We start from the raw sequence: 14,719 nt of genomic DNA on the forward strand, positions 1-14,719 counted from the left end.
AATAATCACCCAAAAATGTAAATAATTAATCAAAGTTTTACAAAATCTCATATCTGTTACACATTTTGGCTAAAACTATAGTTTCTGTAGTACTCTATATACAAGTGATGCTCTCCCATTACTGTCACTTTTGTATAGTCTCACTTTAAAACCCAAATGATGTAACCAGAATAATCTCAAATATTTCCAAGAGTTTTTAGAGCTTGACTCATACCAGGGACGCAATTCAGCAGATCTGAGCCTCGGCTGCACCAAATTTAATCATTCTTTAAAAGAAAAAAATCTGTTTCATGTAAACTCAAATTGGAGTGGAGCGCCCCTTTAAAGTGCATGACGCCCCCAATATCAACATTTAAGGTTGCATGAGAAGAAACAAACATTATATTCCATACAGATATCAAGGTGCATTTTATTAGATGAAGATCCAATGATATATAGTCAACATCAGCATCCTCCTTTACAAAAGACATTAAAATTGAACATTTTCAGTAAAAAAGTAGTATCGTACAGCCAATGTGGGGTACCAGAGAGAAAGCATGACATGACCTAAATCATATTCATTCATCATCGTATGGATCATAGATAAAACACAATACATTAACACTATTTACAGTCTGTAACACAGAGGTTGACATGAATGGTAATCCTCATGGTGAATACAGTAAATAGAATATATTCATATATTAAGATCTTTTGTTTACAAAATCATAATGCATTATATATAATCACAGAGAAAGGCTATCCACAACCTTGGCTTTCAGCTATACACACCCCCTTGTTTGTCCAAGCAAAATGAGATCTTTTGTTTGGTCAATTTATTGTTGATGGGTGGGTTCTTTGGTTGTGCTGGGTTTAATGTTGCAGCCTCCGACTGAGCGATCAGCTGCTGAAGTGTTACTGAAGAGCGTTATCTGTTTAGGTTTGGTTGTAACTGGAGAGGACTTATTATATATATATATATATATATATATATATATATATATATATATATATATATGTATATAGGGGCAACTTCTTGAGCAATGTTTGCAACAACAGGAAACTACTGTACGTGTGACAAACAGGGCAACTACTTTTACTTTTCTAAACCAGGATCACATTTAATCTGTAATGCTTCTGTGCTGAGAGGAAACTGATAAGATGTTGTATAGCACAAGGTTTCATTGCAACTCTAATACACACAAAATGTTCTTTTCACAAAAACGTGATGAGGACCGAGCACAAAACTGGCCTGAACACTTGTTTTACTTCATGCATGTGTTAACGTTGCTTTTCCACGGGATGTAGTCAGCCGCAATGGATTCTCTCATTTGAAAATAATACATTTCCATCCGAGAATAACACATCCAGCACATTAAGTAGGATCCTGGCCTTAGCAAAGAAAAGTTAGCATCGGTACCTGAGCAATGCTTCCCATTAATGCTACCTCAAATATTACCCAGGTGTCATAACTCGAAGGCCCATGATGCACGAGGAATATTTAAGAAGCTAACAGAGGCGGGGAGAATATGAGAAAGAAAAATGATCTAAAACTGGGTCAAAACCTAAGATAATATTTTGTTGCGTTAAGGAACAAAAGAATAAGTAAGGAGGTCTATCTAATACATTGCTTCATAATGTTGCCCACTAGGTTTGTTATTATGTTTTGTGAGGGCCAGTTAGCAAAGACCAGTGTAACAGCAGTTGAACAGCAGTCATCCCAGACTGAAAGAGAGCCTAAGAGTGATAGGTATTACCTTTCATACATATGTATCTACAGTACACACCTCTGTGGTCATGTATATACCTCGTAACTTCAGATAAAGTAATAACTTACTTTTTCTGTTGTTTTTTTTTACTATTTGCATTTTCCCTTGGCCCATGAAACCAGTCATGCATTGGCCATTTGTCTGTCAGTTTCTTTACATCAAACTGTTCTCCGCATGATAGCGAGGGTTGTGTTTGTGTCTGACCGATCGCTGGCTACCCCACCCCACCCCACCAAGCCTGCAGAACCTCGTCACCTTAGCTCATCGACCTACAACAGCAGAAAGATGCTCACAGTGCTCGCAAACCTTTGGGAATCCCAGCCAAAGTTGTTCACCTGAGACACACTTATGTTGTGTAATTCTATCTGACCAAGTAACGGTTGGACGCAGTGATAAGTCCGCCGACACCAGACATACACAGGACGGATCAGCAGATCACTTTACACGACTCGTTTGTATCGAAGGATGAATTAAACCCAGGGGGAGCTGCTTTGCTGATGCGAGGGCAAACTCCTGTGAGGTTTTAGGACAGGCTGGTGGCTGTCTGTCCGTATCTCTTTCACTCTCGTCCCACCCTGCCCGCTCTGAGCTGCATTGCTGGCAAGACAAGGAGTGGATCCCTGCCAGAAGCCATCAAAGCCACTGCATAACTGGATCAGGATCTTCCTCTCCCCACCATGTTGAGGGAGCAGCCTGGTGGGCGGCAATCCCTGCACCCACCCCCTCTGCCACAACCCAACACCCATGTGCTCGGGCCTCCGTGCCAAGCCTCAGCGCCGAGGCCTCATCACTGGCCCAGCTGGCATGGCCCCGATCAGCTGGATTTGCTATAATCATCTTAGGTCATCTCATTCAGACAGAGTGAATGCCCGTCAGCTCTTCAACCGAGGCCGATGAACCCCCCACCAGGCCGACCCAACTGGCCTCCTTCTGGCTAAATTTCCACTGAATGACTGTTAGACAACGTGAAGATGTCTCCTAGCAGGTACGCAGGGAGCGTCGCCACCTTTTTAAAATGTTAAAGAAATAAAACACATGAAAATGAGACGTCTTGTCTTGCCGGCCAGTCACCTAGTCCTGCTAGCTGCCTACAAGCCTGCCTAGTCTGTCTCTCTGTCAAGCTGGGATGTCTGGGACCTCGATGTGTGTGTGTGTGGGCGCGTGTGTGTGTACATCAAGAGGCGTGGTAGGGAGGGATGGGCAGAGAGTTACAGAGGTTAATGGTAAATCAGCCAAACCAAAGTCACACACTCACCCACCACACACGATTCCCCCTCCCCTCCCTCCCTCCCTCCCTCCCTCCCTCCCATCCATTTGTCCATCCATTTGTCCATCCATTTGTCCATCCATTTGTCCATCCATCCGTCCATCCATCCAGTCACCCAGTCCCCCCACCCCCACCGCCCCCTCCTTTCCTCTGCTGCGGTCGTGTCCCGGCTGCTCGTCCCTCAGTCCCAGCCGTTGTCCTTGATCATGTGGGCCAGCTCGATGATGAACTTGCCCTCTTTATACTTCTGACTGCTCTCAAAGGCATGTTCCTGGAGGGTGTGGCAGAGGACAGGAGAGACAGCATTTAATTCAAATGACAGATGGACAGAGAATAATAACATTTTATATCTTTGACAGACAGTACGATAATTAGAAAAAGACACAAGCAGCATTAAAAAAAAAACAACTGCTCATGAGAGTATTTTCAGCTGTCCATGAAAATCCTTGACTCAATCCTGGCCTGTCTCTCCTACTGGCTCTTTGGAAGCTGGTTATATAACCGTCGGCCACTAAACACTGCAGAGGAGCCTGCAGAACCCAAACTCTGACCGGGCTGGATCCTTAAACTGGCAGGAACTAAGAAACCAACCAAAAGGCCACCGGTTCAAGCCTCGCAACAGCCAACACAGATGTAGAGCCTGCTCTTATTTTGCAGGCTGTAACATGTAGTTCTGCTGTTAGGTATGTAATCCAAATTCCTCTGAGAGATTGAATGGGATACAAGAAAGTCTGAGCTATGCAGAAGCTTATTATTATAATATTTATTCATTTTTAGTTTTTCATGTTGACTGCAAAAGCATGTGTGCAACAGTCATTAGTGTAGCTTACTGAGATACTGTAAACCCAGTCAGAGAGTCTAGTAAAAGAGAATGAAAACTAAAAGATCAATTCATGATGCCAAAGTTGATACCAGGTGGCAAGATTCTCTAATGGATGCTATTGTGTTTTTTGGCGAAAAACTAAAGATAATCCCATCAGCCTGAGCTGTGTGCACTTTGTGGTTAATGCTAATGAGCAAGGGTTAGCATGCTACTATGCTAAACTAAGACGCACATAGTGTACAGTATACCTGCTAACATCAGTATGTTAGCATTTTAACACGATAACGTTAGCAATTTGTGTCTCAAATGCTAATTTTCAACATATAACATGTGTCTCAATGTGTTGTTTCAACTAAAAGATGTTTAAACAGGAGTGTGTATATGGTTTTAATTAGCCTAACAGATGTCTCGCATGGTGGTCACATGATCACGCTCAGCTGCGGTGGCTGCTAATCCCACCTCAGGTTGTTCCAGTTCCACCTCCCAAATTTGGATATTTCTGGCCCCAGTGACTGACAATGATGGCAGCAGCATGCCGCGAACCCAACCACACAAAGTCATTTTGACACACAACTATTTATTTATTTTTTTTCATTTTCCAACAGCGTGTCTAATCAATGCCATAAAAATAACACAAAATGAGAACTTCTGCTTTCTGTCCAAGTCCATTAACAACCATGTGTTCTTGCTTAAAAGCCACTCAGTCACTGTAAGCCTCTCTTAAAAAACAGTGTCACTGAGTAGGCTCATACAAATGTTCTTTCACTGTGGAGCGTCTGTACCTGTTTTGTCTTTGGCTATTTTGGTTCAAAGCTGCAGAGGCACGTTATCAGATTTCTCGGTGTAGAAGTGCAGTAGGTCAAGCCTCTCAATAGAACTTTGACGACTGCAGAAAATCAATACTGCTGCAAATGATATTAATGGCAGCCCTCCATTAAGTCCTATCTAGTGTCTGTGTGCTTGTGCATGCATGTGACCTCTCTGCCTTGTGGGGTCCTGACAGGAATAGAAACTACCCAGAAAAGTATCTACTTTTGGAGCTGGTTTACCAGGTGTTTACCAGGCATCATAAGGAAAATAGTTATTTTTAGGGTGGAAGGTTAAAGAATCAGGTTTAAGGTTTGACACGTGGCGGTGAATGTTGCGGTTAGAGGTTAAGCAAAGAGTGCTGGTCAATGGAGCCTTTTCAGAAGTCAAACAACAAGGATACTGTGTGTGTATATGAGTGTGTGTTAACCCTTTAAGGATGCAGTCACGTGGCCTATAGTGTATACTCTCACCTCCATGCTGAACAGGGTTCACCAGTGACAGCTGCACATGCTCGGCTCTGTTGGTATATGAAGCTAACAGTGGTGGATCCTGTTTTGTTCACACTGACATTGCACCTAAAATACCACTTATACTAAAGATACTGCGCGTATATTTTAACATCCTGTATCACAGAGTCCCCCCATGATTGCGCAGGCTTTTTTAGGGACTGTTGTGGCCTAAAATGCCTTATTTCACTGCAGCTTTTCTAAAACAAATTGTAGTGCATGTTGCAGTGAGGAGGAGAAAAAGGCAAGAAAATTTAAAAAATAGTTGCGATAAAAAAAGAGAATAATTTCAAAGAGTTCCAGCGAAAGTAAAATCGGTTGTAGTTTGGTGGCATATAGCTCAACGTTACATAGGGGACTGCTATGATTGGTCAAATGTGAGGAAAGGTTGGAGTGATTGGACAAAATTGCAGGAATTGAGTGAATTTAAGTAAACTTCCTGGAGGGACTGGTATATGTAGTTGTAATGCTAGCCAAAGCTACATAGTGAGCCTGTCAATGTTATTTTAACTCTGAAACTAAATCAACTACACTGCCAGTTTGTATGTTCAATCAACATTATTACCACCTAGCAATAACAGCTGTGATGAAATCAGCCGTATGAACTAAAGTCAACATCTATTGTTAAATGTACCACAAGGAGTTTTGAACTGGTTATGAAAAAGTCTCAATTTAATCCTAATGCATCTATATGACTTAAAGGATCCTTGTAGTGGCTTTAAAACCTAAATAATTAAGTGTTTGTATCTGAATCTTAAGCTTTGCTTGATAAATGAAATGAAAACCTTTCTGCTGATCCGGATGTTTTTAATTTACAAAAAACAATAAAAACTCATCACAAGTCACGTAAGATAAACAAATACTTCTCCTTCTTGTATCCGTGTGTTTGAAACGATCTATCTTATACTGAATTCAGCCAACAGCCGTACCGCTGCACTGACCCTGAGAGAAGATGAGACGAGGTTCAAATATAATTAGGGTGCAAATAAAATTAGGGTGTGCTATAATAACAACCTCCCGGTTTATCATCCTCTAACCTTGGATGCAGCTAGTCGGTGCTGTGCATCAAATCTGCCAAGGACACTTACGTATTTCCAGCCCAGGGTCGTCTTGCAGTTCTCACAGTAGATATCTGCTACAGCATGCAGGCCTGTGAGCAGAACTCTCTCCTCTGCGGGGCCACACCCGACGTTCACCCTGAGAGAGGCACAATGGGTTTGTGGGGAGGAAGGAGACACAAGCAGAGACAGAGAGAGACAAAAGTTAAAAATGAGTATTGTGCAAGTGGCTCGGTTGAGTGTACTGTATGATGTGCTCAGAGTGAGTCACTGCTTCACACCCACTCACACAGCGCATACTGATAGGGCACCAGGCCGCGGAGCATAGATTCAAACAGCCTAATTTTCACACTCAATTCAGCTGATAATGACAGCGCTCCGAGGCACAGGCTGGCCTCGTCTACACCGGGGCTTCAAAAACAACGTAACGGCTGTGTGGAACAATATGTATTATTAGCCTGTTTTAAATCTGAGCATGTTAAATCACTTGTCTCCTGTCTGGGTCCAGTATGCGGGACATTTTTTCCGAACGCATAACGTCAACTGCATTTGCCGTTTGCAAAGAAGTGGGTTGAAATTTTTGGTTTTTTTTAGAGAAATACTCACACTGAATTGAACAGGTAGGCTCTGCCTTGGCTGCCCTGGAACGACTGCAGAGACAAAATGAGACAAAGATTAAAAAAGGTTCAAACAAGACTCTTTCATCCAGTGTAATTACTCTATATAATGACATAAGCATGCTATTATATAGCCATAATGCTGCAGTCCAATAAGAGCCTGGGATTGGCTTCCTTATAAAAACGCCCACATGTTGATTTAAGACAGGCCTTTACTTTATTAGGAGCTCTTATTTTAAAACCTGTAGACAAAATCTATTTTAATATCTACTTGGTGCACAGTCCCTTGGTAACAGCCCATATGCTACTGATAACATCATGGCTGACTAATGCATAAGTATCTATTCTATATTCTATTTCTATATTCATGACTGGCAATGCAGTAATTCCTTGAATGTCTTTATTTGCCACAACACGAAAGCTGCAATTGAAGCGACACATTAAATAGATTTATACAGCGCAGATATGTGACGACAGGCAGAAGGCCTTTGTGCACAGGTAAGCAGTGTTTTCATAATCGCATGTGGAAAAAGTGATAGTGCGCTCATAATCCAATTCACAAACCAGCTTATAACATAATCCATCCACAGGTAATAGTGTGACAGCGGCTGACACAGACATACAGGTGTTTAGCCTGCTGTTTATATGAATAATTCCTCATCCCTTCTCCCTCCTTTTCAATCCTCATCACTTCCCTATATTTTTTGTTGACGCTTGTAAATTATATTCTGCAAAATGAACTGTGCTGTCAATTTAAGGATGCAAAAACTTCTTATATTCTTATTCAGTCAGTAGCAATTAGCTGCCTGAATGTAAGTCCTGTCTTAATGGTTTCCAGGGGCAACCACTGTTGGTAAGATGAGTCTAGAGCAGAGTGCTGCTGTCGCCACCGGTTACCTTGGAGATGAGCTCGTCGTGGTTGGCCAGGTGAGCTCGGCAGTGGATGCAGCTGTAAGTTCGGTGGCAGCTTGGCAGGTATGCCTGGAAAGTCTTGGAGCGCGTCATTCTGACCATGGGCGGAGTTGGCGGGCGGTGCAAGAAGGGACTGCCAGCCCAGGTCGGCTCACAAGGGAAGCACCGCAACACACAGGTGAGGGCCGTGGTGGGCGGTGGGTTGGGAGGCGAACACCTGAGCACGGGGCGATAAGAGAGCAGCTAATGGTTACATGGTTGTGTAACAGCTGCTTCCTTAAACTGGTGCTGCAGACTGAGCCACAGGTGTATCTCCGCTGATGGGATTAAAGTCTGCTCTCCAGTGAAACACTTAAAACCTCACAAAGCTATGATGTGGTGAGACTTCATACATTATTAATGAAGCTGCGTTCCAGGCTGTGTCACCAAATTTCACATTTCAGATTCAAGCTGAAAACACAGATAATTTTAGAAGATGAGATTTAAACATGGTGCAGGCTTCTACCACACAGAAACACATTTACCAAGAGGCCAAAAATGAGTCCTGTTTGGTTGAGAGGACAGTCTGGGCCACCAAAGCAAAGACAGACAAAAAACTAATGGGTGACTATTTTGATCATTGCTTAGCAGCCATGCGAGCAGAAGAGCTGCAGGGATGACAATGTCAGTCTGTGGCTCTGCTTTGGTCTAATATATACAACTACTGGATGAATTTCTATTCAGTTTTGTCGGGACGTTCACGGTTCCCAGACGAACAATCCTCAACCATCAACCATCACCATCTGTATTTCATGACTAAATGACAAACCCATCAGCCTCAGCGGTGTCTTCAATCAAAATTAGCATTATCATGTTATCATTCTAAAACACTCAACTAAAGTGTTGAACACTAAAAACATTATACCTGCCAATCAACATGTTAGCATGCTGACATTAGCATTTAGCTCAAAGCACCACCTCAAAGAGCTGTTTGTTGCTTGTCTGAACAACATTTCCTGGTTCCTGCAGCTTTCCTCTGTTTTATATTATTGTTAACTGAATTCATTTGAGTCAGCTTGGACTAAACAACATTAATAATAATAATAATAATAATAATAATAATAATAATAATAATAATCAATAATAACAATAATAATAATGAAAACTGCTGATGAAAACAATCAATGTCTCCATTAACCGAACCCTCCTGCAGCTCAATGCAACGTACACAGGCAGCAGAGCTAGCTCACATTTTGTGTTTAGGTCTGTGAGGCTGCGGAGATAATCTGCTTAGCCTAGCACAACTGTGAGGATCGTGCTCTGCTCACTCCATGATATCCAAATAGACCGAGCCCTTAAAATACTTTTGCTGGTGTGCCCTGGTGACTGAGAAGATTAGTGAGCTGACCTGGGTGCCCATCCCGGAGGCTCGGGGCCAGGAGGACAGGAGTATGTTTTGACTAACTGCACAGGGGAAACTAAATAGTTTGGGGCCTCATCCACTCTCCACCTTGTGGTGCAGTCATAATCTTTGTTTTTATTGCTTAATGCAACTTTAATTGTGATTTCAGCACTGTAGCTCTGCTGCTAAACACAAAATGTTTTATTCCCCAGTGCTGCTTTTCATGAAGTTATTGAGGAGCCTCTCCCCAATGGTATATATTATTGTCTACCAGCCAGTTTCAAACGACCTTTATAACTAAACAAAACCAATAATTTCTATAGTTTACAGGTGGATTCTCTAATGACTTTACTAACTCAGTTTTTTATGATGTGTTTCATCACCAACACATAATGTTGTCCCATTCTGTCTCCTCTCTTTCCTGTCTGTCTTTACTGAACCATCTGGAAAAACTAATAAAATACTGAACGGGAGCAGGAGGCCTCTGTGAGTTCAGGACAAACAGGAGAGAGAGGGAGAGGCCTCTTTACTTTACTGCCCTGCAATATGATTGTTTTTAGAGTTGGACGGAGGCTGATAAAGGCTCCAGTGCTGATGGGAAGGACCGAAGGATATAAATAAATAAGACAGTGAGACGTGCCCTTGTTTTCTCTCCTCTGACTCGGTGCCAGCGGCGTGGGTTTGGGGCACAAAGACACACTCAGTACAGTTGTCAGAGTTGACCCCTGACACACACACACACACACACACACACACACACACACACACAGACTGATGTTTAACCAAAAGCGTGTTTCATCCTCTCTGCCATTTCAGGACTGAGGACAAGAAAGAAGTTTATGCATCATCCAGTCCTCTGAGATTTGAGTCGTGCCGTACAGAGCTGACACACTGGCAACTTTATTTATGTAATTAGAGACGTTTGCCACCTGATTCTTTTAATATTTAGAATTGTTTAAGCCATTTTAAAGCATAAATGACAAAGCTTTACTAGTTAAATGTGAATATTTGCTTCTTTTTTTTAAGGCTTCTATGGTAGCAGATTGAATATATTTGAGTTTCAAACAAAACAAGCTATATGAAGACATTTTATAGACCAAACAATTAAGCAACTAATCAAGAAAATCTCTTAAATTTGCACAAAGCTGCTTGATTATGGCTCAGTAATTAGTCTTAAGGAGAAGGTAAGCTTCAAACTAAAGCTTCAAATTGAATTACATTAAATTTAAGCTTCTTCCTCTAAGCCTGTACCGCTGCATTTGCTACAAGTCACTCATGTCGAGACTGTCTAAAATGTAAATGTGCTGTATGGGTGAGAATCTGTGACAGCCGTCAGCCGACAGGCGATATGTTTACTCACACAATCAGCTGTGGAAAAAGCTCAGTGCAATGCTGCTACACCAAACTGTCAACGTGTTGACGTACAGTGCATCGTGGTACAATGTGCCCTTAACGGACCGACGTTCAACATCAATGCTGGATTATATTGGATTGTATTGCACGTGCTACATATCTTCTCATGGGTCATACATAATCCATGTGCAGTCCTCTTTGTGTATTATCTCTGAAGAATCACTTCATAACAACAGAGTACCAGTGCATGTCAGTGGCTTGACACTTACAACTGTTCCTCTGTTTCAGTTATGAAGATTTGTTGTCCTTAAACAAATTTTATCATTTGGACTGATGGCTGGACAAAACAAGATATTTGAAGACTCTGGGAACAACCAAAGACATGCACAAGCCCTTCTGGAGGAAAATGTTTTTGTGTGTCTGTGCTGTTGTGGCTGCATAAATATGACTAAAATGACATCACCATATCGTCTGAACTTTTATTACTTGTTGATACATTTGCATCACATTGTGGAAGAGCTAGTTAGCTAACTGACCCGCATATAGACAGCAGACTACATACAACATCCTGTAGCATAATATAACAATAACAACAATATAACATATCTGAAGCATATGTGGAGATCCCATGGGTTATACCATTCATTGGGGGGTTTGTCCATTGACATATATAAAGATGGATGACATGACAGCTCCCCAAAAGTAAAGCCAAAACATCTGGCTCCGGATGATGTCACCAGCACAAGATCCATATGCAGAATATTTTCACTTCATTTTTGTACAGTGGGAGGAAGCTGAGACGAAACTGCCATCTCTTATATGACGATGAAGTTGCCCTTTTTTGGTGAGAAGCATTTGGTTACATACATTACATTTGGTTTAGTTGCAGCCCTAGAGATGTTATGGCTTTAACTTAACAAGCATAAAATAGCAATAACAGATTTGGCCATGATATTTCTTTGACAATGTATAACACTGTATATACATTGTGACCGTAATAAAAAACTTATTTGCTATATTTTGTTGTGACTGACTAACAATGTTGAAAAAAGGAAATAAGTAACTTCAAAAAGAAGGAAGACACCAAACATAAAGTACAAGAAATGTTTCACAGAAAGCAGGTCGAGGTTTTTGGTGCCACATTAAAACATGAAAATGTCCCGGACCCGTCCTAGGCTGGACTGTAATTCTGTTTGACATTTTACAACAATTAGTTTCCAAGAACTGGACCACACTTATCTTGGTGGGTGGACATGCTCGAAAATCATTGTGCAAGGCAACATTGTTTGCGGGAAAGAGGATGCTGACGAGCTGTAAAACGCTGACGCAAAGAGTGAGTCTGGGCTGCTTTGCACATAAAAAAAAACAACCTTCTTTGACAGAACAACAAATTGCATAAATGATCAGATGACTAGAAGAACCGATCGCAGGCACCGACAGGCTCCAACAGCGGGGAAATGTTACCACAACTGACTGTCTGTACAACCTCAGTGTGTGTCTTTGGTGTTTGTCCGTCTTATACCAGTTTATCTCTCAAGCTGCCTGCATGTGTCTCGTCTTCGTCCGTCTCTGCGCCTCTCAGCCTGTTTGTATATTCATTTTCTCTGCTGTCACTCTGTCCATTCATCAGTTCTGCCGCGGGTCGTTTGAGGTCGCCGAGCTGTCCATTCTGGTCATTTCTGGGTGTCATCACAAAAGGCTACGTGCCACGAGTCTCAGCAGCCAAAAGGGCCCTTGTATCCCAACACAAAAACTGTTGTTATGTAACGCACTGATGCTGCCGCTGCTGATGCTGTTCCTGACAGTGATCGAGAGCCGGAGAACGACAGGAGAGGGAGAGACACAAGGAGGAGGGGAAAGATGAGAGTCAAATTGGAGAGGAACAGATAGTTAAATGAGCAGAGGAAGAAAGAGGGAAGAAGAAGCAGCGTGTGTCCCCTCAGCGTCAGATGAGCTGTGTGTGTGTGTGTGTGCTACGCTGCCCACAAGCTGCACCGACACGATTTCTGTACTTCATGTACTTTCATGCTGCTCACCATTCAGTCTTACACCAAGGCCAACAGCATACAGCAGCATGACATCACTGACTTAGAGAAGAAAAAACACTCCTCTCTTCCTCCTCCTCCTCCTCCCCCCATCCGTATCAAATCTCACTGATGAAGCGATGCTCCTGCATCCCAGGTGTGTGTGTCTGGTTACTGTTGCTACGTCTGATCTGTGCTCACTTCTAATTTTCTTCTCTCTGTCTCTGTTTTTACGTCTTTGGAGAGGAAGGGAGCTCATTTTCAGGAGCTACAGGAACTTATACTTGTGTGTGTTTTCTTACAGAGTTCAGTAAAAAGCCTGAAGGAGACACTCCTTTAATGCAGTTAGAACTTATATATTCTCAGTTCATACTCACATATAATCTCCATTTTGTGTCTGTGTGTGGCTATCAGACGATAAAAAGTGAGCACAGCCATAACAAGTGTCAAAAAACAAAGTGGGTGACGTGTCAGAGACTCAGACCTGTGAAACTGTAGGCGCAACACATTGTACACAACTTCTGTTTATGTACAGTCCTGGCGGTGAAGGATCACCTTTCAAGGTCTGCAACTCTCCAACCACCATCTTCGATCCTTGTGTATCGACTGCTGGCATGATCAATAACTATCTGCATGCACGCTCTGCAATGGAAATAGATCGCAAAGAGAGCAAAGGTTGTGACTTGATAAAAGTGTCTGTTCTTCAACTGTCCATATGGACTCACATGGACTTATTTATGCAGTAGGTGTTTTTTTTGGGGGGGGTAGATGCAGCATTTCCACCTGCTGGCCTGACTGTCGTTGACTCCTATGGGATGGTAGAGTCACAGCAGTGCCTCATCACCAGGGGTAACACATCAATAAATAAACAAAAAAACGCGAAGGTTTAAGGTTTACTGTACGTGTGTGTGATTATTGGTAGGAATCAGGTCACAGGCAGTGGCGCACTTCATCTGGGGCAGAACTTCAGCCACCACACGGAGCACAGATGGCGGGGATGCCTCAGCTCAGCAATGCTGAAAACACACACACACACACACACACACACACACACACACACACACACACACACACACACGCCACCCGCTCTGAAAGGCTTTAACATCTGCAGTGACTTTGACAGATCGATGAGAATCATGTGATTGCCGTCAGAGTTTATGATCACATGAGCGTATTACACGATAACCCGCATTGATCGCCACTGACGTGCACCATCACGGCCATGCGCGCGCACGGGGGATGATGGCGCATACGTGCAGGACCGCCACCACAAACAGACAGCATGTGTCCTAATAATAACCACTAGATACTGTAGCCACACTGCACAGTATACCTCAGCATCCCATCCCACGAAGACAACATCAGTCCGGGCATGACAAACACTTATCACAATGATGTTACAAACAAAACCTTAAAGTTGTCTTTTTATATTAAAAGTTGACTCTGTTAAAAAAGTACTGAGAACTACATCGTCGCAGGAATAAGCTTCATAGAGCGATATAATAACAGTGCGTAACAACAAATGCACCACTAAAAAATAACGCAGAGGAAATCATTTACCTTTGAAGGGAAGAAAAAACGGATCTCCACGTAGCCTAGAAAATGTCGCACCTCCTCGTTTTCCTCGTGGCAGTGCCAATCCTAAAACCCCTTTCGCATTCCTTCCCAGGCAAATTTCCTCTCCTCTCCTCTCCTCTCTGGCAAGTCCTGCAGAGACGCAATGTTTTGACGCGCAACGATGCCCAGCAGAGTTTAGAAGAGGCAGAAAGAGAGAGTGATGAAACAGCCAGCCGGAGCGAGAGCGCTCACTCCCTCTCACTTCCGTGTTCGTAGTGAAACTGTTGTGTAGTTGGGACGGCTTCTTTTGTTGGGACAGGGCGCCGTAGGTTTCTGGCCAGTGTCTGGTTGTTGTGGCAGTGCCATTTAAAACGTTAGTTACTTCACGTTATGCTGCTGTAATACGTAAACATACAAGCGAATATTATCAAAACACCATGTCGCGCATGCTCAGTGTGAGTTTAGTGACGGGAATGTCCATTTGTTGCATTTACTGTTTGTATTAAATTATTAAATGCTGAATGAACGCGATAGTCATTATGTATTGTTTATAATATATGGCTAGATGTGCAATGTTCGCGGTTTTACAAGTAACATAGAGGTTAGCTACTATCATAACTGTGCCTCATTTAAAGAAAAGATGTCCTTTCCTACCGTTGCTAA

The 14,719-nt window shown here is 42.6% G+C and overlaps 1 protein-coding gene across 2 annotated transcripts; it reads right to left on the minus strand.

The window, feature by feature from the left end:
- Positions 1-3,056: 3,056 nt before the first annotated feature.
- Positions 3,057-14,294, minus strand: LOC127362249 (protein yippee-like 2). 2 transcript variants are annotated; one of them, XM_051397728.1, is made up of 5 exons: positions 14,060-14,276; positions 7,727-7,958; positions 6,819-6,862; positions 6,243-6,351; positions 3,057-3,286 (listed from the first exon to the last, which is right to left on the minus strand). In XM_051397728.1, exons 2-5 carry the CDS (start codon positions 7,841-7,843, stop codon positions 3,197-3,199), a joined length of 360 nt encoding a protein of 119 aa, XP_051253688.1. In that variant the 5' UTR covers positions 7,844-7,958; positions 14,060-14,276; the 3' UTR covers positions 3,057-3,196. The 2 variants fall into 2 exon arrangements, with proteins under 2 accessions (XP_051253688.1, XP_051253689.1); XM_051397729.1 differs by lacking the exon at positions 3,057-3,286 and adding an exon at positions 5,851-6,096 and having other exon boundaries at positions 14,060-14,294.
- Positions 14,295-14,719: the final 425 nt, after the last annotated feature.

This window comes from Dicentrarchus labrax, unplaced genomic scaffold, assembly GCF_905237075.1.
Source record: "Dicentrarchus labrax unplaced genomic scaffold, dlabrax2021, whole genome shotgun sequence".
Lineage (NCBI taxonomy): Eukaryota > Metazoa > Chordata > Actinopteri > Moronidae > Dicentrarchus > Dicentrarchus labrax.

Bases quoted from the DNA above. Each gene is read 5' to 3' on its own strand.
- LOC127362249 (XM_051397728.1), bottom strand. From the start codon at position 7,843: ATGGTCAGAATGACGCGCTCCAAGACTTTCCAGGCATACCTGCCAAGC. The intron at 6,863-7,726 runs GTAACCGGTGGC...TTGTCTCTGCAG, and splicing joins ACGACGAGCTCATCTCCAAG to TCGTTCCAGGGCAGCCAAGG. The intron at 3,287-6,242 runs GTAAGTGTCCTT...CACACCCTCCAG, and splicing joins CGACCCTGGGCTGGAAATAC to GAACATGCCTTTGAGAGCAG.